Here is a 25605-nt window from a genome sequence, read left to right as displayed (position 1 = left end):
ATTATACACATTTATGTCCTCATTTGTCACAAAAACGCGTACACACATTCACACACACACACACAGACACACGCACACTCACACACACACACACACACTCAGACACAGACGCACTCACACTCACACACACGCACACACAGACACACACACAGACACACACACACACACTAAAACACACACACACACACACACACTCTCTATTGCTGACACTCGAGTGGGTCGTCATGGTAACAGCGATGGATTAAACACTGAAGGCCTCTGACAACATGAGACGGCAAACACTCCTAACAGCATGCTTACAAAATATAGATAATTTCATATCCACACATAGCTTATATATTCTTCTGAAGCTACTGGAGTTATTCTTATGTAGAATTAGATCTATTTCCATATATATATATATATATGTATGATTGATTCAACAGCAGCTCGCTGTCTAGACTGAGGCAGAGTGAATCTCACCAAAACATGTCCAGATCACGTTTAACATACAGTATATATATTTACGTTTACATTTAGTCATTTAGCAGAAGCTTTTATCCAAAGCGACTTACAAACGAGGACAATAAAAGCAGTCAAAACTAACAAAGAGCAACAATATATAAGTGCAAATGACAAGTCTCGGTTAGCCTAACGCAGTACACGTAGCAAGGTGTATATATATATATATATACACACACACACACACACACACACACACAAAGAAAAACAAGTAGATAGAATAGAAAAAATAGAAAGCTAGTGTTTTTTTTGTTTTGTTTTTAAATAAGAAAAGATAAATATAGATAAAGTAGAATTAAAATAGAATAGAAAGTGCTAGAGTTAGAGGGTCAAATAAAGGTGGACACATAAATATAAACTAATATGTCATAAACATATATATAATGTTACTTTAAAAAGTGTGTGTGTATATATATATATATATATATATATATAACACATTTTTTGGTTGTCTGATGTAATAAGATTTTATATGTAATCAAAATACTTTTTAATTAAAATGTTACTTTTAAAAATGTGTATGTGTGTGTATATATATATATATATATATAACACATTTTTTGGTTGTCTGATGTAATAAGATTTTATATGTAATCAAAATACTTTTTAATTAAAATGTTACTTTTAAAAATGTGTATGTGTGTGTATATATATATATATATATATAACACATTTTTTGGTTGTCTGATGTAATAAGATTTTATATGTAATCAAAATACTTTTTAATTAAAATGTTACTTTTAAAATTGTGTATGTGTGTGTATATATATATATATATATAACATTTAATTAAAATGTAACGTTTTATTTAGATTGTCATGATAATTAAGCAATTTTTTTAATCTCAAAAAGTCATTGTTTTTTCTTATTTTCTTAATTGTTATAACTAAAAAGTAACTTTCATTTTATTTATTTGCATAATTGAGCACATTTTCCTCTCAAATGGTCATTACTGTAGTTAATCCTTTTTGTTTTCTTTCATTTCAATTATCGGTAATCTCACTAAATTCTCCTTCTATTAATACAATGACATTTAACGTTTGAATCGGTATAAATTAATGGCAGCACAAGTACTATCATGATGTGCATGATATACAATGTAAATATTATTTTTCACATTACAGTAATGTGAACTGAAGATTTAAATGTGCTTAATTGTCATGAAAATAATGCAAAAAAACAAGTCGTTTTCTTTATGCAAAACAAAATTTCCTATTTCTTTTTCATTTGATTTTGGAGTCAAACGTGATCTTGACAGACTTGATGAGATTCACCCGCCTGCACGTTGTAAATGAACAAAAGCATATCAGTGTCCGACACAAAGACGTAAAGGAATGTTCGTAATCAATGTTGAAGAGAAGCAGAAGTCCTGAGGTGCGTCTCGATTCTTCTCCAGTGGTTGCGATGCAGCATCTGTTTTGGCCGAGCTGGTGTTGAGGAACGCTGGGCAGTGCAGAAACTTCAGGCCAGCTCCACGAACGCTTGCTTGCCATGTTTCCGCTCGCTTGTTCGTCTTCTGCATTACCCAGAAGTTGGTGTTCATTTAAAACTAAAGAGCAAAAGAAGCAGCCGGACCGTCAGAGAGAATGTAGGAAAGAATATTTTAAGAGTTCGTTCGTTAGTCCAGTCAGAACATCGTCCATGTTTTACGTGGGTTTGCATGTCTGTATCTTCAAGCCGCGTCACCCTAGAGTTGACTACGAATGTCCCCAAAAAAATTTAATTGCATTATGCATTACAGTTTTCCTTTAAAAAAATAAAATTCACTTACAACCTCTACATTATAATGCAAAAATAAATAATAATGTGAAAAAAAAAGGGTTTTCTATTTTTCCCTCCTCTTGTGATGCGGCATGACGGGTCAAATTAAAGGTCATCAAGGTCCGACTTTGGTCTGGTTTGGGAATCTGTGATCTGGTGCGTCACTGACACAAATACACACTACCAGCCAAAAGTGTTTCTGAAAGAAGTCTCTTCTGCTCACCGAGGCTGCAATTATTTGATCAAAATGGAGTAAAAAAAATTCTGAAATATTATTAGAATGTAAAACAGCTGTTTTCTCTGTGAATATCTGTTAAACTGTAATTCATTTCTGTGATGCGCAGCTGTATTTTCAGCATCATTCCTCCAGTCTTCAGTGTCACATGATCTTCAGAAAGTGTATTATATAAAAGTATTTATTGTTTACGTAACCCAAACTTTGAATAGTAATGTATGACAGTTTTCTCAAAAATACGAACTCTTCAGCATTGATAATAATCAGAAATGTTTCTTGAACATTTTAACAGATATTCACATAGAAAACAGCTGTTTTAAATTGTAATAATATTTCACTTTTTTCAGTATTTTGATCAAATAAATGCAGCCTTGGTGAGCAGAAGAGACTCTTTCAAAAACATTTAAAAAATGGTAATAATTCCAAACTTTCCGTAGTGTGTGACCCTTAGACCAAAGATGAGGTCGCAGATTAATGTGTCTTCTAATGCCAGTCTGTACAGGGTTGCTCTCACAAGACCTGTGTGCTCTTAATGTCACACTCAGTTTCCATGGCGATGACAACCGCATCAGTGGGCGGAGGCACTGAGGACACAGGCCACGCCTCTTTTGTGCCCCCATCTGGTCTGGCTCTGGCGGAACAGTCCAGACTATCGTGAAGAGCATCACCCATTCCAGTGGCCGACTCTGTCGGTAAGTGTCCTTCTTCTTCATCATCATCATCCTCTTCTTCACGTTCTACGCGGCAGCGGCAGACCTCAATGCCGGAGTCACCGGTCAGCCGACGCTGCTGGAGGTGTGTTTGGTCCACGTCCAGATCGCTCACGGCAGAATCGCGGCGCTCTGATTCATCGCCGGGAGAAAAGAAAGCGGTTCTGGGCGGAGACTGAGGGGGCGGGGCCTGTACAGGCTCCTCCTTCTGAGCTGCGTTATTCTGCTGCTTCGGACGAGCACCAAGCGGGTCAGAAATAGAGAAGAGTTGGAGAGACGATGAGGAGGATGGTGGAGTAGGATGACAAAGGCTGGTGATATTCTTTGAATTTGGACTGTTAATGTTATTAGCGCTGTTTGCATCATAGATATTGTTAGTACTAATAGTTTGGGATGCGTCTACTATTTCAGTAATGTTATCCGTGCTACTAGTGATGTTCTTCACCGGTTTGTTGCTGCCACTGGATGCCGGAGGGGCAGCGCTTGGAAGCTCTGCTTCCACGACCTCGGCTGTGATTCGCATTGGTGATTGGCCGCCTTCGTTGAGTGGCTGTATTGGAACCGGTCAGCCGACGCTGCTGGAGGTGTGTTTGGTCCACGTCCAGATCGCTCACGGCAGAATCGCGGCGCTCTGATTCATCGCCGGGAGAAAAGAAAGCGGTTCTGGGCGGAGACTGAGGGGGCGGGGCCTGTACAGGCTCCTCCTTCTGAGCTGCGTTATTCTGCTGCTTCGGACGAGCACCAAGCGGGTCAGAAATAGAGAAGAGTTGGAGAGACGATGAGGAGGATGGTGGAGTAGGATGACAAAGGCTGGTGATATTCTTTGAATTTGGACTGTTAATGTTATTAGCGCTGTTTGCATCATAGATATTGTTAGTACTAATAGTTTGGGATGCATCTACTATTTCAGTAATGTTATCCGTGCTACTAGTGATGTTCTTCACCGGTTTGTTGCTGCCACTGGATGCCGGAGGGGCAGCGCTTGGAAGCTCTGCTTCCACGACCTCGGCTGTGATTCGCGTTGGTGATTGGCCGCCTTCGTTGAGTGGCTGTATTGGAATGCACTCGGTGTGCATGACCACTGAGTGGGCGTGGCCAGGCTCATTGAGGGAGGGCGTGGAGGCGTGGCTAGTATCAGTTTCATCTGTGAGTTGAGCCGAAGAGGGGGAGGAGCTGCAGGGCAATGACGGACAGCAGGAGTCGCAGGAGCAGCTGGTGTAGTTGTCAGAGCTCTGCGATGACAGCATGTGACTCGGGCCGGGGTGGGCGGAGCCTCGTGAGTAGGCAACGGAGCTGTAGGGAGGGGGCGGGGTGCTGGGTTGGGCTGCTACTTCCTCATAGGACGGCAGTTTAAGTGAGGTGAGGAAACCTGCCAATGAGAGCTCACGATTAATGTAAGTTTGCATCTGTAGATTCTATAGTTACCTGTAGCATGGGCATAGAATACCCGGGAGACGTGTTCCCCAGACTTTTAATAAAACCTAAACTCTTTCCTTGCACTTTTTTCGGGCAAGTGCGTTCACGCAGACGTTTTCAAGTGCCAGTGCGAATAAATCTAGATTGAAATTAAAAGAGACAAGGTAGTCACATCGTTTTGGATACATTTTATTCGTATCCAAAAATGTTGTGAACATGACGGAGCGCTCAACAAACTCCTGCAGTGTATGTTTCATTCATACTCGAAGCCGGAGGGCGCTCTCGAGCAGAAAGTCCAAAACGGACATATAGAAGTAGTAATAACTTTTGACGTGCAGGAAATCCAAAGGCATCCAGCGATCGCTGTAGCTAAGCTGAATAACAAGCATAAACCATAACTAATTAAATGTGAAGACAATACACAATTGCGACAATATATGGTTTATGTGTTTTTCAAGTCTTCTCCAGGTAATAAATAAAGAATGATACAGTGCTAACTGACATAACATATATTACAGTACAGAAGCTATAAAATATATTTTTTTCTGATGTAAAAATGGAAAAAGTCTTTGTAGTATATAAAACAATCATAAAATTGTAATTAGTATATGTATCAAAAAATATTATAGAATATAAATTATTGGTTATTGTCCAGCAGTGTATTTTATTTCTTAGCCAGTTAAAAGTAAGACATAAGAAAATGTTTTCTTTTTTGTCAATTAGACAAACATACATAAATATTATTATTATTATTATTATTATTATTATTATTACATTTTACATTTCTGTCCCCCTCATTTCTGAAACGATTGCTATGCCCCTGCCCTGTCACATAACTTAATATAAAACTTTAGCAATATGCTGTGTTATCTTCATTTTAGGGATCAAATAGGTTTTGTGGCTCCACATTAATTTTATTCGGTGGGAAAGGGGCCAAAATGGCTCTTGATGTTGAAGGTTGAAGACCCCTGTCCTATGCTAACAAACCATACATCAATGGAAAGCTTATTTATTCAGCTTTCAGATGATGTATAAATCTCAATTTTGAAAAATTGACACTTAAGACTGGTTTTGGGGTCACATATTGTATTCTATTTAAATCTTTGCTTTAATTGTATTAATCTCAGCAATTGTTTTGACAAAACAAGAGCTTTCTAATAAGTGTGATTATGTTAGAGTGAGTGAACAGCGTTCTTACTGAGGTCGAACATGGACTGGTAACTGCAGGCTCCGTGATAAGCCATGAGGTTGATCTCCCTCTGTCTCTGCTGCTGCTGGACGCGCTGCTTCGCCTGCCGGTGTCGATACGCACAGCAGCAGCTGAACAGGATGAGCACGCTCCACAGCAACCAAAACCCTGAAACACACACGAGAACACTCACAGAATTAACGCAGAATGTTAACTATTCATTTAGTCAAGCTACATGTTGCATGTACGTACATATTTGCATGTTGTCGCCACACAAACCGAAGATATTCTGTAACGCTTTGTGCAGGTACTGTAGACCGTATTTTTGGCTTTACTTACTCCTCAATAAGTTTGTCATTGTTGATATGATGATTTACGCTGGTTGTTTTTAATATGTTTCTTTTTCTCTATACAGCACTTTGGTCTACTTATGAAAGTGCTTTCTTCATTAAGTTGAGTTAATCAGATGGTTTCCTTTAAACTAACAGTTGGGCACAATGGGTGATTGACAGGTGAGCAGGTACAATGACATTCAAAGTTATTTTAAGATTTTGGGCTATTTTGCTTCTATAATATTAATATGTCTTCTTTCAGTCTAGTAGAAAGAAAACATCCTAAATACACATGTAAGTGTTTATTTTATTGCACTTTATCTATTTGCATCTGTAGATTTCAATTACAATACATATCTTTAAAGAGATTTTTCTCCACTTCAGCAGCACTTACATACACAAAATTTTACAGTATTATTCATAACTAAAGTCTGAAGGTTTTTACTGAGGGGTTTGTTCATTTATTGTTCACCTGAGTTTATTTTTGCACTTTATGTATTTGCATAGATTGCAATTACAACACATATCTTTAAAGGGAATTTTCTCAAAAAGAGTTTGTTTCTCCACTTCAGCAGCACTTACATAGACAAAATTTTACAGTATTATTCCTAACTAAATTCTGAAGGTTTTTACTGAGGGGTTTGTTAATATATCATTCACACTGATTTTTATGACATATTATTCATAAAAACAGTGGAAATTATTTTTTTCTGTCTGTTGACAGTATTTTGTGATTTATGGAGTGATAAAAAGAGAAATCCAAAATCCCCTCTATAAAACCCTTTCAGTCTAATATGTCAACAAAATCAAATAATAATTAAGAATCTGGCTTTATCCAATATTCAGATATATTTCCTGGAAATATGGTATACATACTAGTGCATATTAGATTGAGATAATGCATCATTTGCACATTTCAATATAAAATTTCAGAAAACTTGTAATACAAAACAATTGTCTTGATTTACTGTATGATTTAATTTAATTTAAGCATGATGATATCTATTAGTAAGAATTTTTGCCTTGCTTGAAAGGAACTTTTCACCCCAAAATGGAAGACTCGAAGGAAGGAAGGAAGAAAGAAAGTCTAACAGGTTTGGAATGACATGAGGGTGAGTAAACAACATAATTTGCATTTTTTAAAAAGTTATATTTATGGGCTTTTTATTTTGAGAGTACAGATATATATATATATATAATATTATTATTATTATTATTATTATTAGAATCAGCTTTTTTCGTATAATTTTTTTTCTGTGTGAAATGAGTGCCATCTGCTGAATAGAGCGGATTATCTTCTGAATATTTAATTTGATTTCAGAACAGAAGGGTGCAGTATTTGTGCTGAAAATAACATAAATGTTTGGTTTCACTGATTATTAAATTCTATGCGAGTACATTTTTGATACTGAGTGTTAAAATTGTTTTACTGTATGTTCAGGACAGGTGTTTTTGCATATAGCAGAGACATGTACAGGTATGAGATCTGTATAAAATATCGAGCACTGGCAGCAATGTGTTTTATTTCACATATTGTTTTGTGAACGTTTGTTTAAATACTGCCCTGTTTTCTGTTCTTCGAACATTATAGAAGGGAGAGATGCAGATGAACACAGATACATTTACCCACACTTCTGCCGAATGCATATGCTTGGCTTGTTCAGTGAACACCTGGGACCATGACAGGAAGGGATGTCATCAAGGGTGAGGTAAGTGTCTCCACAGAGGGAGCTGCTACAGGTGTACAGGTTAGAGGGGTTCCTTGCCGCTGTCGCCTCTGGCTTGCTTAGTTGGGGACACTTCATTTCCAGCGTTATCGTTGACATGATTGCAAAGATATTATTTAAACTGAGCTGGATGTTGACATCACTGAATTCAATGATGAACTGCCTTTAACTGAAAAATTTGTGTTTACTATTGTCATTTTGCATTATTGACACACTATTTTCCTAATTAATGTTGTTCACTTGCTTTGTCACAATCTGTATTGTTAAAAGCGCTATATAAATAAAGGTGACTTGACTTGACTTGACAGGAAAGTATCGGGGGAGCGCAATCAGCAAAGGACCTCGAGGCGGGATTCGAACTCGGGTCACTGTGAGCACAGTTGCCCTATTTGTTGATGTTGCACTAACCACGAGGCTATTGGCGCCAACGTCACATAGTGTGTGTATATGCAAAGTAAACTTCTGGACTCACACCACAGCTCATAGTAGTAGGTGCAGCAGCCCGTCTCCTGGCAGCAGTGGCCGGTCTGGCAGAGGTAGCCGCTGGCGCTCTTGGTGCCGGGACAGTAGCGCGGGCTGCCCAGGAGAGGCAGCGTCCCTGAACTCTGGTACTCCATACCCTGCAGCAGGGCGTGGCGCCACCGAAACACCCGCTGCTCCTCTTCCTCCAGACCTGCTGCTATGGCCACACCGCTTGAGCCTTACAGGAGCAGATCAGATGAGAGCACGATCTTTAGATCGTTAAAATCAGTACATGTACTTGTCTAATTGTGAAATATTCATCAGTGCATGTTATTGTAAAAATGTTTTCATGGTCTTTAATCAAATTACTTCTTTCGTCTCTAAAATGAATTTCCTTTTCAGCTGAGAACTTATAAAGTAAGTCCCACACTACATTTTTGTTCTTATTTAATGTGCTGCTTTACTTAGAAAAAAATTACATTACAGAGCTAAAATGGGTTCAAGTTGAATGGGTTCTACTGTTTGTGCTGTGTGGTGAAATATAAATATAATTTACCTGTACACTAATCTTCTGAAATATAAGATTTGTATATATAGTATGTAAACATACTGAGTCTTGAATATAAATATTTTTGGAACTAGACTACAATCAATCAATCAATCAAAAAATTAAAAATAAAAGTCTAGAGTCAAAATCCTTATATTTGGACCATCGTCTGACTTTAACATATTAAATATTCTGGCTAATTTTATCATGCATTCAGCTACAAATAGTATTGTAGCACAGTTATTATAAGTAACTAAATCCATTAAAACATTTTGATGAAATAAACGTTAACTGAAAATATTAAAAAAATATTTTTTTTTCTTACATTTTTTACATCTAGGCAGCATTTCTCATTGTCATCTAGGTTAAACTGATGTAAAATAACTAACTAGAAAAACACAATTACATGGTAATACTTCACAATAAGGTTCCATTTCTTAACATTGGTTTACTACATCAGTTAACACAAACTAAAAATGAAAAATACTTCTAAAACATGTTAATGTAAACACTAATGCATCATTAAAATCGAAAGTTGTATCTATTAATATTATTTAATGGACATGAGCTAACTTAAACTAACAATGAACAGTTTTACTAGTTAACGAAGATGTGTAAATACAGTAACGAATGTCTTGCTCATTGTTAGTTAATGCATAACTAATATAATATTTACCTTATAGTAAAGCATGGCCAATTACATTACTACAATTTGAACTAAAATTAAAATGCAACATATAAAGAGAAAAACTAATTCAAATGATACTAAAATAACAGGGTAGTGTAGTGTACAGTGGCAAAAACAGGATGATTATTTGCAAGGGTCAAAGAAAATAGTCATTTGAAAATTAATTACATGCCAATTGCTTTTGGACATTATGACAAGACTTGAAATATGGACATAAACATTTCAATATCTAACACACGTGTTTGTAAGTTCCTTTACCTGGTGAAGGACACAGGTGTCCACATACGCTGTCAGGATCATCTATAAATGAGAAGAAAAACCATAATTATCAACTCTAGCTGATACTAACAACCTTTTATCCTCAACTCTGATTTTATAAACGCGGATACCATTCTAAAGCGTGTACAGGAGAGATGCACGCGACAAATTATGCTGTTATTGGTTATTGGGCCTGCAGAGAAGAAGAGGCAAAATATAAACGTTAATCTGCATTAAACCACTGCATGTAACCGAACTTCAAACATCAAAGCAATTGTTTCTGTTTGCATATGAAACGATTACACGGGCCCAAGCTGATGCAGAAGACATAACATGAGCTTTAGTTTAGTGATGCTTCATGCACCCGCGGTAATCATAATCACACACTTCAGTTGCATCGATGATTTAAATGCACCAACCGTATAAACGCGATGCTTGGTGTGTTATTGTAGCAGTCGCTCATTGCTTCGGATTCTGCACCGACTGTCTCTCTCCATCCGCCATTTCCACCCGGAGCTTCAGCCGCCGCATCACAACCGACAGACGGCCGAACGCGCCGCGATGTTCTACCGACACAACGTACCGCACATTAAAAGCTTTGCTACTTACGTACGCGTTACATTCAGATACATAATCTCATCTGTACAACAGATGTCTGCAGACATGATGTAAGGAGCGTTTATCGGATCTTACTCTGATTGGCTGGAGGCTGCAGGATGCGGACCAATCAGAGCAGACGTGCGTCTCCTAGCAACAGCTGAGGATGGTGAGACGGCAGATGCATGGAAATATTGTTTATGTGTCCTTATAATGTTTTACGTAGCTGTAATAACTGCTGTGATTCAGAGACATCCCATACGCAAATGTAAAATACATAGATATATTAAATATCCATAAATGAAATATATGTCATATAAATTAAGTAAAACCTATATGAAACGTATTAGATCATATATCTAATCTAGCCCATACAAATATGCATGTGCAATAGGTTTTTGGACATATATGTGATGTATAGGCTATCCATCATAAAAACCCATCATTATATGCTGATATAGGTAAATATTAAAAATAAACATATATTAAAAAATGTATAGGCCTACATGTTGTTTTAATAAAGTTGCATATAAATAAAATATATAGTTGACATAATACCGTAAAGGCTACATTATACATATAACACAATAAAAAAATATATATAGATAAATAGATAAGCCTATTATTAACATATATAACATATCCATAATAACATTTTGTATATGTTATAAACTCATAAAGGCCTGTATTCATCTACCCAGAGAATGCACATATGTAAAAAATTATATATCGCTTGGTAACATATAGGCTAGCTATGGCGATATATGTCATATATTACATTTCCGTGTAGGCCTATGGGACAAAAATGTATTTTAAAACACTGAAATATCTCCAGATGCTGATGTGTTTTTTATTGTCAAGTATTTGATCAAATAATTAATAAAAAATGTTTTGTTTATATATATATATATATATATATATATATATATATATATATATATATATATATATATATATATAATATTATTATTATTATTATTATTATTAGAATCAGCTTTTTTCGTATAATTTTTTTTCTGTGTGAAATGAGTGCCATCTGCTGAATAGAGCGGATTATCTTCTGAATATTTAATTTGATTTCAGAACAGAAGGGTGCAGTATTTGTGCTGAAAATAACATAAATGTTTGGTTTCACTGATTATTCAATTCTATGCGAGTACATTTTTGATACTGAGTGTTAAAATTGTTTTACTGTATGTTCAGGACAGGTGTTTTTGCATATAGCAGAGACATGTACAGGTATGAGATCTGCATAAAATATCGAGCACTGGCAGCAATGTGTTTTATTTCACATATTGTTTTGTGAACGTTTGTTTAAATACTGCCCTGTTTTCTGTTCTTCGAACATTATAGAAGGGAGAGATGCAGATGAACACAGATACATTTACCCACACTTCTGCCGAATGCATATGCTTGGCTTGTTCAGTGAACACCTGGGATCATGACAGGAAGGGATGTCATCAAGGGTGAGGTAAGTGTCTCCACAGAGGGAGCTGCTACAGGTGTACAGGTTAGAGACTAACACCATGATACTGACCTGACGGAGAGAGAATCAGACCTGAACACACACTGATTGCAGTCATTGTCAAGAGAGATCATGAATGATGCAAAACGTATTCAATATCATTTCCACTGCACTTTTAATATGTGCATGTTGACGACTTTCACTGTTATCAGTAAAAATATAGACACTGGTGGACAGGAATCAGACCATTGGACAATTAAAGAAATATGCCAGTATAAGAGTCTGTCTCTGTCTCAGTCTGTTTGCATCTTTGTCATTAACGCTGATATGAATTAAAGGTGCACAATCATGTCTAACTCTGCAAAAGAACAACATGAAGGTTTCATCTGTTGGCCACTAGAGGGACTCATACAGACCTGTTTTATGAGTTCATTTTACTTATTTGAGTTGCATCACAGCTCTGTGAAATCAGTTTGTTGATTTACTGAAGAAAAAAACCCAATTTGTTTGTTTTGCATTATTTTAGATTATTGGTATGATACATTTACAAAAACAATGGCACAGTTTGCGATGAGTTTTTGGACATATATGATATATTATGGACATATATGATATATTTGCATTTAAATGTACATTTATGCATTTGGCAGACATTTTTATCTAAAGCGACTTACAATGCATTCAAGGTACACATTTACATTTTATGAGTTCTTGTTTTTCTTTGGAGTCGAACCCATGACCTTGGCGTTGCTAGCACCATGCTGTACTGTTTTAACTACAGAATAGGGCTGTCATATATGTGACATACATACATGCTACGAAGAAATCGCTCTGTGCGATGAATAAATTTACCACGGTAGCACGCGTGCAATACAGTTTTGCATGTTTGAGCTTGTTGACAAACCTGTTGTCCAGCAAAGAGAGCATTTAATGACATGTTTTTACATTTACAGTTACATTTATTCGTTTAGCAGATGCTTTTATCTTAAGTTACAATTTCAATTTGACTTGCAATTTGAGGAATACAACAAGCGATTCATCATAAAGATAAAATATTAGGATGCAGTCAAGTGTTGATGAAAGAGATGAGTTTTCAGCTGGAGCTTGAAATCGTCAGGGATTCGGCATTCTGGAGGGAGATGGGAAGATCAATCCACCAGCCGGGAACGGTGAACGAAAATGTTCTGGAAAGTGATTTTGAGCCTCTCTGTGATAGTACCACGAGGCGTCTCTCACTTACAGATCTCAGGCTTCTGGAGGTGATGTAGATTCGTAAGAGTGAGGCAGGTGCTGAGCCTGTGGCTGTCCTATATGCAAGCATCAATGTCTTGAACCCAGTGCGAGCCACAACCAGTAGCCAGTGCAGGGAGATAATGAGAGGTGTGACGTGGGCACTTTTGGGCTCGTTGAAGATCAGACGTGCCGCTGCAATCTGAATCATTTGTAGAGGTTTGATTGTGCATGATGGAAATCCAGTCAGAGCAGCATTGCAGTAGTCCAGCCTAGTTGTGCAGCATGCACCGTTAGGAAGGGCCTGATCTTTTGGATGTTGTGCAATGCAAACCTGCAAGATCGAGCGGTTTTTGCAATGTGGTCTTTCAAAGTCAGCTGGTGATTAAAGATTACACCAAGATCTCTGACTGAACTTGATGGGGTAACTGTAGAAGAACCTAGCTGGTTGGGGAAATCATGCTGTAGAGTTGCAGTGGCAAGGAAGACGAGAAGCTCAGTTTTTGCCAGGTTGAGCTGTAGGTAATGCTCTTTCATTCATGCCGAGATGTTTGTCAGGCAGCCTGAGATCCGTGCCGCTACCGTTGGATCATCTGGTTGAAATGAAAGATGGAGCTGTGTGTCATCAGCATGGAAATGGTTGGAGAAACCATGTGCCTGTATTTTGGGACCCAGTGATGTAGTGTATATGGAGAAAAGGAGAGGTCCGAGAACTGAGCCCTGAGGAACCCCAGTGACCAGTTGATGTGCTTTGATACCTCCCCTCCCCAGGCTACCCTGAAAAACCTACCCTTTTACTCCAAGGGAGAACGAGAGAAATAGTGGTATTACAATGGTTGTATTTCTTATTTTGTTTAATGTTTTTATTTATTAATAATAATAGTAATCATAACATAGTATAAAAACAAAACTGTTGGCCAAATTGGTCATTTTTGGCAAATAAAGAAAATGTTTCTTGATTTTGTGTGTCCTGTATGGAACAGTAATGTCACAAGCCTGTTTAAGTGATGAAATGCACTACTTGTGGTTGTTTTTAGAGATGGTAACAGGTGTTTTATTTTTGTGCTACAATTGTGTGACCTGTACTTCAAAACTTTCAACCTTGGTAGCACCAGTGCTATGTGCAAAAAAAGTTAACATATAGCCCTGACTCTTTCTCCAGTCAGCATGAACAGAACTTCTCAGGATGTGGTGGCTGTTGCATATATATATATATATATATATATATATGGACACCATTAAGGGTCAGCGATATAAAGACAGGGTTCAGATTGATGGGAATCTCTCACTGTCCATCACTCAGCTGACTTTAGACGACGCAGGGATGTATTGGTGTAAAACCACAGAGACTGACAACAAAAGCTATGATAATCTAATTATTGAAGGTGAGGTATTTTGATTTCATTATAATACATGCAGACCAAACATAAACCACCTAAGGCGGGACACTAAGGCAAAAACTTGTATAGGTCAGTTTTTAGATTTTGGGCTGTTTGGCTTTCCATAAAGTGTTGTTTCAAACTAGTGGAAAGAATAGTTTTACTGAGGGGTTTGTTCATATGTCATTCACACTGATTTATACAACATTTTATTCCTAAAAAAAAAAAAAAAAAAAAAAATTGATATATATATATATATATAATTTTTCTGTCTTTTGACAGCATTTTCTAATTTATAGAGTGATAAAGAGAGAACTCCAAAATCCCCTCTTGAAAAACTTTTATGTCAAATATGTCAACATCAAATATGAATTTTGAACCTGGCATTATTGAATGTTCTGGAAATGTATGTAAATTTGTAAATTAATGTAATGCCCCTTTTGCATATTTAAATATAACATTTCAGAAAACTTGTAATACAAAAGTCTTCAATTCTTAATGTAATCAATCAACTGGAGAAGTGGTGAGATTTTTTTAAGTGTGTGTCTGTTACCTTTGAGGTCATTTGTGTGCTAGTGTGTGTTTTCTTACTTTTACATATCACAAGTTTTGATGACTGTAGCGCCTGCGTGATTGTAATATTGATTCTGCTACAGTTAATTCGAAGATATAATCTAAATATTTATTATGAATCATAACCAGTTATAATTCGTCATAAATATTCCCCTTTTTAGAGCTAATAAATAATAATAAACGTTACATGACTATCGGTGCGATCAAGTGAAGGCAGGATGTAGTTTATTATGTTGAACCAACAAAGTGTTTCTTAGTGTCTTGTAATGTCAGATACAGTCATCATGATATACAGTCAAACCAAAAATTATTCAGATATCATTTTTGATATATTTTTACTAGTGCGTGCAGGATACTGTAGTTCATTTATGTAAGTGAGGATAGCAAAATAAAGTAAACTGTGACATATTATACCCAAATATTCTTCATACAGTGGACTACCTGTAAAACTGATACAAAATTATTCAGACATTTGAACTGACCATGTTTTGCTTAAGTGTTAACTAACTCTGAGTTCTTGTCATATTTTATTACCATTTTCTAAACTATATATAGACTCACTGTTAAAGGTAAAAATGAGCGATTCTCACATTTTAAAGTGATCTTGCTTGGAACGAGATGCTTTGCTGCTTCATTAACCCCTAACTGTCACCGTCCCACCTGTGGGATGCTTGGTGCTCTTTTTATTTGTTGTCCTTTTTCTCTATCAAATCATTTAGCAATCATCATAAATTATATATCATTTGAAAGCTTAGAAGCCCAAGATTCATCCTGTGCAAAATCGGACATTGCGTTACCATGGAAATGGTACTTTAAAATCTTTTGGCGGTCTCCTCCCCCTTTGTGGGCGGAGTCAAGTGTCATATTACAAAATGCATTACCGTGTTTTAGAATCAAACCTTTTTATAATCTTTTTATGCCAGTAATCTTTTTATAACAAAAAACATATCATTGGAAAGGTCTGAGTTATTTTGAGATAGAAGTAATATTGACAGAGAAATCTAGACATTTGTGACAGAAAAATGCATTTAAAAAAATTAAATGGAGTTTGGATTGCACCCGGTGGCTGTTTGTGGTATAACGGCCTAAATAAAATCTCACAGGAACCTCAGTTTTTTTTTCATATCAACTTCAAATTTGGAACATAACTTATTTAGACATAAGGCTTGAATGTTATACCAATTTTAGAGTAAAACCTGTTATGTAAAATATTTATTATATATAAAATACAATTATTAGTGCATTTTCTTTACAGTAAATTTAAACTTCTATAACTTTTTGATACTTACATTTTTTGAAAAAATTCCACTTTTGCAATAATCTGCTGATTTTCTTCTTTGAAAAAAGAGACCAACCTATCCAAAGTGTTCATAAAATACAATAATTTAAGTTTGGATAGTGCACTTTCATGCCTATTTTAAAAAATGGGTGGTGACAGTTAAGGGGTTAATTTCATTAGATCATCGTTTTGAAGAAATTCTCTCACAGTTATGAACAAACATTCTTCCACTAACGTTAATAGTTTAACATCATCTTGTCCACTGTTAGTTTAGTATCACTGAGATACTATAATGTTTTTTTTTAATGTTTTGTTTTTTTAATTTTTAGAATGAGATTTTGAGTTTTTCCGTTTTATTTTAATTTTAGTTAAAGTTTTAGTCATTTTAGTTTTTTGTTTTTGTTATTTTTAGTAGTTGTTGTTTTCCCCCCGCAATATGTCTATACAGCTTTTTAAAATTTGTATTTCAGTTTTAGTTTGAGTTATTTTAGTACATCAAGTTAAACTAAATGAATATGAAAAATGTTGCTTTGGCAACTAGCTGAAATAAAATACATCTTTTTTGTTTTACTTTATTTTTAAATGTTATACAATTTTTTTTGAATGGCTTTACTTTTAGTTAACTAAAACTGAAACAGTTTAGTTTGTTTTTAAATGTTACTGCTTGTTTCAGAATGTTAAAAAAATAATGTTACCAGAATGTTTGCAAAAAGATCAAATGGAACGTTCCATTTTAAACATAAAAAAAAAACCTGGATTTTCAAGAACATTCAGAAGTAACATTTTAATACATCGTTGTTAGAGCATATTTTTGTTGTTGTATACTATTATATCGTAAAATGCAGTTTGCACGATTTCAGTTTTTCAAAGTTCCATGTGTAAAACATCTAAATGGCTGAAAATCCATCCTTCAAAACTGAAATCAGTTAATCAAACAGTGCTGCAGAAGAAAAGTATCCGTAACACAAAGCTTTCACACTGTTGCTCACAGTACACACACTGTCGGAGAATGACCAGGAACCTAAGACGAAGTACTCGGGTGATTCTGTGCTTCTGTCCTGCTCATGCAAAGACCCAAACACCAAACCCGAGGACTTCAGATGGACCCATGTAGAGTCCAGTGAAACTCCACGGTAAGACAGAGTTCAGACGTTTCATAAGATGTCTCTGTTGATCTCCAATCTAACTGAAGCAGACCAGGGCACTTACAGATTCACAATAAACAACAAAACATCCACTCACACCAGACTCCTCGTTAAAGGTGAAACTTGGAGGACTGTATGTGTGCTCCGTCAATGGAAAACAATCCAGACACGTAAATCTCACTGTTTCAGGTAAAAACAGCTCTGATTAGTTTCAGATGATTTCAGTGATACACTTTAAGCTTGAGACACTACATAAAGCATTTGAGTTACTGTTAACATGAACAGGGACATTCAGGACTTTTTGTGTGTGTGTTCTCAGATTCTGCTGATACAAGTGCTCTCAAATATCATTACTATCTGATGCTTCTGGTCTTTCTGATCGGTCTGATGTGGCTGCTACTGGCTGGATGCATCTGCTGGAGATTTACAAGAGGTTTGAACACACACACACACACACACACACACACACACACACACACACACACACGACCAGTGAACTGTGCACTATGACAAAAAAACAGAAGAAGATCAAAACTAGACATTTGTGCTTAGCTGAAATTCAATATAAAATGACCGCAAAAAAAGAAAGCAGAGGAAGCCGAGAGATCCAGAGAGCAAGTGATGAGGTGAACTATTCAGAACCAGATATTCAGAAACTATTCTTGAATGGAATACAAATAAAACGACGTTTGCGTTTGTAGGATGAGGTGACGTACTCCACCGTGATGCAGATTAAAGGTAGAAACCCAGCAACAGGTAAATCCTACTGTGTCATATTTCGAAGGCCTCTAAATGATCAAACTCTGCTGTTTCGCACACGATCTCCTCCGTCTTAGTTTAGAGGGGTTTTTTATCCAGTAAAAGCTCTTTTAGTGTAATTGTACAAATGTCCAGCTTCAGCTCGAGGTTTTATCAAGTAAACATCAGAATAACTTTAGCAATACTTCCAGATATTCTCACATACTCTCACTCTATCAGGACTATCTGAGCCTGTTGGATCAAAACGTAAAATACATATGCAAAATTAATTTTTAGATTTTGTCTGAAGGTTCAATAAACTGATCCATTTTTAAAAGATTTTTCGGACTATTATTTCAAATGTCAGAGCAAGAAAATGTTGTAAAGTGCTTTCTCATTAGTAAAACAGCTCAGAACTTTTGATCTGTTTTAAAATATGACATTCTGCACAGTTAAGTCTCTCATTTCCTCATCAGGAAATGTCCCAGTTTGGACTCATGTACAGCACTGGGTGTGTTTGCTGACAGTTAATGCACTTTCTACACAGAATGACGTGACGTACGCAACGGTTGCACTGAACAAGATGGTGCAATCCACTGAGGTCAGTGCAAAAATGTGCATGCATATAATGTTTTCTTTCTTCGTACATTTTTTTTAGTTTTTTTGAGAATGTTATGACACGTTTACCTCTCCGTACATGAGCTCAAACACAACATCTGAAGGCAGATGCATGTGTAGCAGCAGTATTTGCTTTTGCATGTTGCAGCTGGTGAACAACTTGTTGCCTTTTAGGATGACGTGACTTATTCCAGCGTCACACATATCGAAGTGAAAAAAAGAGCTTGTAAACAGGTTAGTGTTGGATTTTGCACACGTATTTATACAAACGGGTTTATCTGCAGAAAGGTTTGTTTGTAATGTGTGTTTGTCTGCAGGAGGAGGTGTTGTATTCGACTGTATGTATTCTATTCAGCTAAACGTGAACAGCCGTACACTACTGAAACACTTTTCTACATTCATGTTTTTCCTGATTTTCAACACTGTTCGATTTGAAAGTTTCGGCCTAAGTGCTTGAAATATGTTTTTGTGTGCGCACCCTGCAGTATTTGGAAAACTACAATTAATTTAAAAAGAACCAAGATGTGGATGAGTTTGTTTCTTCATCAGATTTGGAGAAATGTAGCATTGTACACTCTTAAAAATAAAGGTGCTTCACGATGCCATAGAAGAACCTTTTTGTCTAAATGGTTCCATAAAGAACTTTTAACACCTGAAGAACCTTCAGATTATAAAAAAGGTAAGAAAGAAATGGTTCTTTGACTGAATGCTTCTTTGTGGAACCAAAATGGTTCTTCTATGGCATTGCTTGAAGAACCTTTTGAAGCACCTTTATTTTTAAGAGTGTAGCACAGTGTGCAGAGAGATAAAACATGACACTTGTTTTATGATCATTTGAAAGCGTTTGATGGCTTTTACATTAACATAATTTGCTTTGTATCATGCTTACTACTAGCTTAATTTCATATGTTTAGTGTCATAGATATGCATTTGTAAAAATTAAAGTTGGCATTGTTAGAATAAATGCTAAATTTCATTTTTTTTTTGTAGATTTTTGTATTTTGAAGATGATTGGGAGATTGTTTATTTCTTAAATACAGTAATACACATTATTTTCTATATATGTTATGCTTGTGAAGAATAGTTTGGATTCTGTATCTGTTTAATTGCTTAAATATTTCTTGAAAAGTTATATTTATTATACACTGAAAAAAAGATGGTGTAGAAACAATTTTTATTTTTTAAATTACTAGTAAATTTCACAAACATTTACAAAGAATCTGCAAGTAACATTGAATTAAATTTTGAAGTAGAAAGACAGAAATAATATTTTATTAATCAGCAAGTTCTGGTTTCAGCTTCTTGAGAAAAAACTTACTGAATCACGTAGAAGAAAAAAAAGCTTTTTTTTAGTATCTGTTTAATTGCTTAAATATTTCTTGAAAAGTTATATTTATTATACACTGAAAAAAAGATGGTGTAGAAACAATTTTTATTTTTTAAATTACTAGTAAATTTCACAAACATTTACAAAGAATCTGCAAGTAACATTGAATTAAATTTTGAAGTAGAAAGACAGACATAATATTTTATTAATCAGCAAGTTCTGGTTTCAGCTTCTTGAGAAAAAACTTACTGAATCACGTAGAAGAAAAAAAAGCTTTTTTTTTAAAGAAACTAAAGTACAGATGAAGATAATAATGTAATTACTCAAACTACAAGAGTTTCATCATTTGTTTCTTTATTTAAAGATGCCATGTCTCATTTCTTTCAAGCAAAAGCAAAATTAATACAGCTACAGAACAGTGAAATATTCATTTTCACAACAATTTCACACTAAAGCATCTGCGAAGGAATGCAATTAAAAACATTATGAATGGAGCAAAACAAATATTACAACAAAATATCGTTTTATAAATTAAAACATTCTCAAAATTATATTATGTGGTGCATTTTCTCATATTATTAGACCAGAAACGAATTAAAACAGTCAAGAGGCACAGCTGTAAGATACTGATCGCTTTAAACCTGAAATTCAATTAATTATTTGATATAAATTCATAACTGATTTGATCAAATGATATGTTATACAGCAATGTATTTTATAATTTAAATCCGAATACAGTAGGATCCAAAAGTCTGAGACCTCTAGTAAAAATATTTTGAATTATTTTTTTTAAATTACAAATGATACGATCAGAATAACATTTTGAGTGAAGAGTGTAATTGAAACATGTGCGAATGCCTGATGATTTTTGGACTGCACGTTCTACTGTGCGTTACGTCAGAAACACTGCAGGGTAAACAATCAAACAAGTATCTGTCCCTGAGTTTTCTAATCACATTTCTAAACACATACAGTACAGGACAGCATGATCTCCAGAGCGAGCTTAATCTTCATCTTTTACCGTTACTTTACTTAGTAGCCATGAAGTAAGGTCACATCGCAGGATTCTCTGGGTAAGTTCTTTGTTTTATGGGTAAATCTCATGAAAACATGTCCAGGTCAGAATTCTATGGAGGCTTGTTTCTGCCACTGGTTAAAAAAAAAGAAGGTAATTGCAACAAACTCAGAATTACGAGTAAACTCAGAATTACGAGATTTAAACTCCGATTAAACTCCGAATTGCGAGATTTAAACTCAGAATTACGAGATTTAAAATCCGAATTGCGAGATTTAAACTCAGAATTACAAGATTTAAACTCAGAATTACGAGATTTAAACTCAGAGTTACGAGATTTAAAATCCGAATTGCGAGATTTAAACTCAGAATTACAAGATTTAAAATCCGAATTGCGAGATTTAAACTCAGAATTACAAGATTTAAACTCCGAATTACGAGATTTAAACTCAGAGTTACGAGATTTAAACTCCGAATTACGAGATTTAAGCTCAGAATTGTGAGATTTAAACTCCAAATTACGAGATTTAAACTCCAAATTGCGAGATTTAAGCTCAGAATTGTGAGATTTAAATGTATAATTACAAGATTTATCTTCAGATGTGCAAGATATAAGCTCAGAATTGTGAGATTTAAAGATTTAAACTCAGAATTGTGAGATTTTAATTCAGAATTGCGAGATTTTAACTCAGAATTACGAGACTGTTACGAGATTTAAACTCAGAATTACGAGATTTTAATTCAGAATTGCGAAATTTAAACTCAGAATTACGAGACTGTTACGAGATTTAAACTCAGAATTACGAGATTTTAATTCAGAATTGCGAAATTTAAACTCAGAATTACGAGACTGTTACGAGATTTAAACTCAGAATTACGAGATTTTAACTCAGAATTACGAGATTTTAACTCAGAATTACGAGATTTAAACTCAGAATTGCTCAATTTAAACTCAGGATCGTGATATAAACTCAGTTTTGCAGTGATTTTCTATTTTAATTTATTTCTGTATTAAATAAACACTTTTGCAATGCAGTGATTTGCAATGCAGGGGAAGTTGTGGCCTAATGGTTAGAGAGTCGGAGAGTTCGAGTCTCATACCGGCAGGGATTGTAGGTGGGGGGAGTGAATGTACAGCGCTCTCTTCCACCTTCAATACCACGACTGAGGTGCCCTTGAGCAAGACACCGAACCCCCAACTGCTCCCCGGGCGCCGCAGTAAAAAATGGCTGCCCACTGCTCCGGGTGTGTGTTCACGGTGTGTGTGTGCACTTAGGATGGGTTAAATGCAGAGCACTAATTCCGAGTATGGGTCACCATACTTAGCCACATGTCATCTTAAAGGCTGTACAACAAATGCTACATTGATATATAAATAAATACTTCACTCACGGTGTGTGTGTGCACTTAGGATGGGTTAAATGCAGAGCACTAATTCCGAGTATGGGTCACCATACTTAGCCACATGTCACGTCACTTTCACTTTCACTAAAAAAAAAAGAAATCATCTTAAAGGCTGTACAACAAATGCTACATTGATATATAAATAAATACTTAAATTAAAGCTTAAATTATCTTTCTGCATAGCAGTCATGAGAACTGGGGGGAAATGTAACTGTCATAAAACTATTTTATGATCATAAAAATTTTAATGTTCCTAAAAAAAATGTTTCATTTTCTTCTGATTGTTTTGGGATGACCTGATAAGATCATGAAATTCACTCTTTGTTCGTACTGATCATATGTATTGCTGAGGTTTCTGGGTTTTGGAGGTTGAATTCAGGTTTTTGTGTTTCTCGGCAGAATCTCCATGACACGTGGCTGATGCTTCTGAAATGACGGACACACAGAAGAAAACATGAAGAAACTGTAGAGTTACTGTAGAACACACTTTATGCTTCATCTTCTACAGAAGCCAAAATGAGTTTGTTTGACCTCAGGCTCTCATGGTGTCAGATGTAATACTGATAAACAGCAATGGAAAGAGGAACTAACACTGAGATAATTTAATCTGTTCTGTTTTCTGTCTTTTACAGTTATGAAACATGTTTCTTTACAACTTAAACTTATGTGAGAATAAACTCATAATAGCATAAAGCAGTATATATACATAAAGCAGTATATATATATGCCTTAAGATTAGAGCCGGACGATAATATAGTGACATTTTGAGACTTTACAAGAAACTGCAATTGCTTGATTGCTTGTAAAGTCTCAAAATGTCAAAATTATAAACATTATCATGATTTTCTGTAAAGCTGCTTTGAAACGGCGTGTATGTAAAAAGCACTATACAAATAAATATAACTCAGGATTAAGAGATAAAGGCCTATTCACACCATTCATTTATTTATTTAAATAAAATATACTGTGTGTGTTTACTATATTCTTTTATTTGATATGAAAAGCAGTTGTTGATCAAATGGGAATCTGAAATACTATTATAGTTTTTATTAGGGCTGCCCTCAACTAAAGATTTTTCTAGTTGACTAGTAGTCGTTAATTTGAGCAATTAGTCGACTAATCGCACGTTTTATTAATAAACCATATAATTCGTAATAATGAGCCTTTATTGCCTATAGCCTATCAGCGCTCAAGCGCTCGCATAAAACTTTCCACAGCGCACCGGCAGAAGTAATGATTATGAATGCATCCGGGAAAAAACAGCAAGAAGACTGCCGTAACATTATAATAATGATAAACTAGTGTTTTCTGTATTTTCGGCTGCAGCGATCTCCACAGTGGACGTGCACGTTTCATACGGATTGCATAATCTAAAAATACTTGTTTTACATTTGAATTGGTTCATTTAAAATTAGACAATTCGCTATCTATAGATATATTTTTCATGTCGGTGAGACAAACACAGAGTTTCTGTGCCTTTTTAAAAAACATTTATTTAATTAAATGTTTTTTTTTGTTGTTTTTTTTACACGCTCAAGTTCACAGAGACCTAATAACGTTTGCTTTCGTTATTTTACAAAAGCACAACGTTCTGTTGTTGTTGTGAGTGCACGCAAATAAAAGTAGACCTTTTACAGATTTGAAAGATGTATTACTCTGGATGAGCAAAAATGACAGAGTATTTTATGTTAAATGCAAAAGACTGCACACTCCGCACAAACACTTCAATAGCGCACATTTTTCTAGGTTAACGTTAAAACGAGTTTCAGATGATAAGCCACATTTGAGGTCGATGAACAAAATGAACGTTTGGATGACCGATGTACTTTAATTACCACATAGACCAGCTGTTAATAATCTGTCCGTCACAGACTTCATGACTTCGCAACTTCCCGTGGAATTTTTATTTTCAGCGACTAATAAAATTTTGATCGACTAAGCCTCTTCTCGTCGACCAACGGTTAGTCGACTATCAGGGGGCATCCCTAGTTTTTATTAATATTTTGCATCGGTTTTTATTTTAATATTTTCTATTTTAAATTTAGCTAGAGTTTAATCATTTTTATTGTGTTTTCTAAAAATATTGATATTTTGTTTTTTATTTTATTTTTAGCTATTTTAGTACATCAAGTTAAACTAAATTAAAATGAGACATGTTGTCTTGGCAACTAGCTGAAAAAAAAAAGTTGTTTCTATTTTATTTCGGTTAAAGTCTCAGTATTTTGAGTAACAAAAATGTTGTTGTTTTTAATGGTTTTAATTGTAGCTTCAGTTGTACTGCAAAAACCCCTCACCAACACAATACCATTTTATTACAACAGCTGTACTTATTATTAACAGTAAACCTCTATGATTGACATTATAGCCATTCCTATATCACTGCAGTGTCTTTATTGTCAGATGGGTTTTATTTTGCACTGAATCACATGAATATGAGCTCTTTTTGGTTTCTTAGACCTTTTGTTGATTTGTTTTTGTGGATGTTCTTGTTCATGTTTTGTTGGTGTTTGCTCTTGCTGTGAACAGAGCTCTTACTCTGTAGATTTGACAGCGCGTGCTCCAAACCCCTCATCGCTTTCACCTGATTGCTCCTGAATCTGGCCAAACCAAACTCCTGCAGGACGACAGACGCAGTATTACAACATAATGTTGACAATTCATATCGCTGAACACTTATGGAAGTTTATGTCAGTTTGCAGTCTCTCATTATCGTTTCTCCTGCTTGTTTTTTAGTGTCTGGGCATTTGATGCAGGTCTGATTCAAACCCAGATCGTGAGAACAGCGCTACTGTGATGATCCCCGCTGTGTGTTTGCTAATCGCTCAGCCGTCGCATTACCTGAATGGGTCTGGAGAGCCCGAAGACTCCTGAAGAGACCCAGGCTTCTCTGGTGATCCGTGTCCAAACAGGCCGGTCCTGCTCGCCCATAAACACACAGCGCTCCACCACAAGCTGGTAAAACACACACACACACACACACACACACACACACACACATACACACACATA

General features: G+C 35.6%; 2 protein-coding genes across 3 annotated transcripts in view; both read right to left on the bottom strand.

Annotated features, from left to right (window-relative positions):
- Positions 1-2902: 2902 nt before the first annotated feature.
- LOC107570206 (uncharacterized) lies at positions 2903-10558 on the bottom strand. The gene is made up of 6 exons (XM_016256414.1): positions 10246-10558; positions 9827-9868; positions 8344-8571; positions 5822-5980; positions 4077-4576; positions 2903-3550 (listed from the first exon to the last, which is right to left on the bottom strand). The coding sequence occupies exons 3-6, from the start codon at positions 8486-8488 to the stop codon at positions 3008-3010; spliced, it is 1347 nt and encodes a 448-aa protein (XP_016111900.1). The 5' UTR covers positions 8489-8571; positions 9827-9868; positions 10246-10558; the 3' UTR covers positions 2903-3007.
- Positions 10559-22638: 12080 nt separating this feature from the next.
- The window catches only part of LOC107570201 (PRELI domain-containing protein 1, mitochondrial-like), an 8830-nt gene continuing 5863 nt past the window's right edge, over positions 22639-25605 (bottom strand). For both annotated transcript variants that reach the window (XM_016256406.1, XM_016256407.1), the window contains 3 exons: positions 25435-25548; positions 25132-25210; positions 22639-23022 (listed from right to left, as the gene is read on the bottom strand). In XM_016256406.1, coding sequence (XP_016111892.1) covers positions 22931-23022; positions 25132-25210; positions 25435-25548 — 285 coding nt within the window. In that variant the 3' untranslated portion in view covers positions 22639-22930. The remainder of the gene's footprint in view (positions 23023-25131; positions 25211-25434; positions 25549-25605) is intronic.

The sequence above is a fragment of the Sinocyclocheilus grahami genome, unplaced genomic scaffold (assembly GCF_001515645.1).
Source record: "Sinocyclocheilus grahami isolate Dianchi unplaced genomic scaffold, SAMN03320097.WGS_v1.1 scaffold1425.1, whole genome shotgun sequence".
Taxonomy (NCBI): domain Eukaryota; kingdom Metazoa; phylum Chordata; class Actinopteri; order Cypriniformes; family Cyprinidae; genus Sinocyclocheilus; species Sinocyclocheilus grahami.
Note: the sequence above shows the minus strand (reverse complement) of the source record. Positions and strands in the feature narration are given on the sequence as shown.

Bases quoted from the DNA above. Each gene is read 5' to 3' on its own strand.
- LOC107570206 (XM_016256414.1), bottom strand. From the start codon at position 8,488: ATGGAGTACCAGAGTTCAGGGACGCTGCCTCTCCTGGGCAGCCCGCGC. The intron at 5,981-8,343 runs GTGAGTCCAGAA...TGTGTGTTTCAG, and splicing joins CTACTACTATGAGCTGTGGT to GGTTTTGGTTGCTGTGGAGC. The intron at 3,551-4,076 runs ATCTATGATGCA...AGCGCTAATAAC, and splicing joins AAACTATTAGTACTAACAAT to ATTAACAGTCCAAATTCAAA.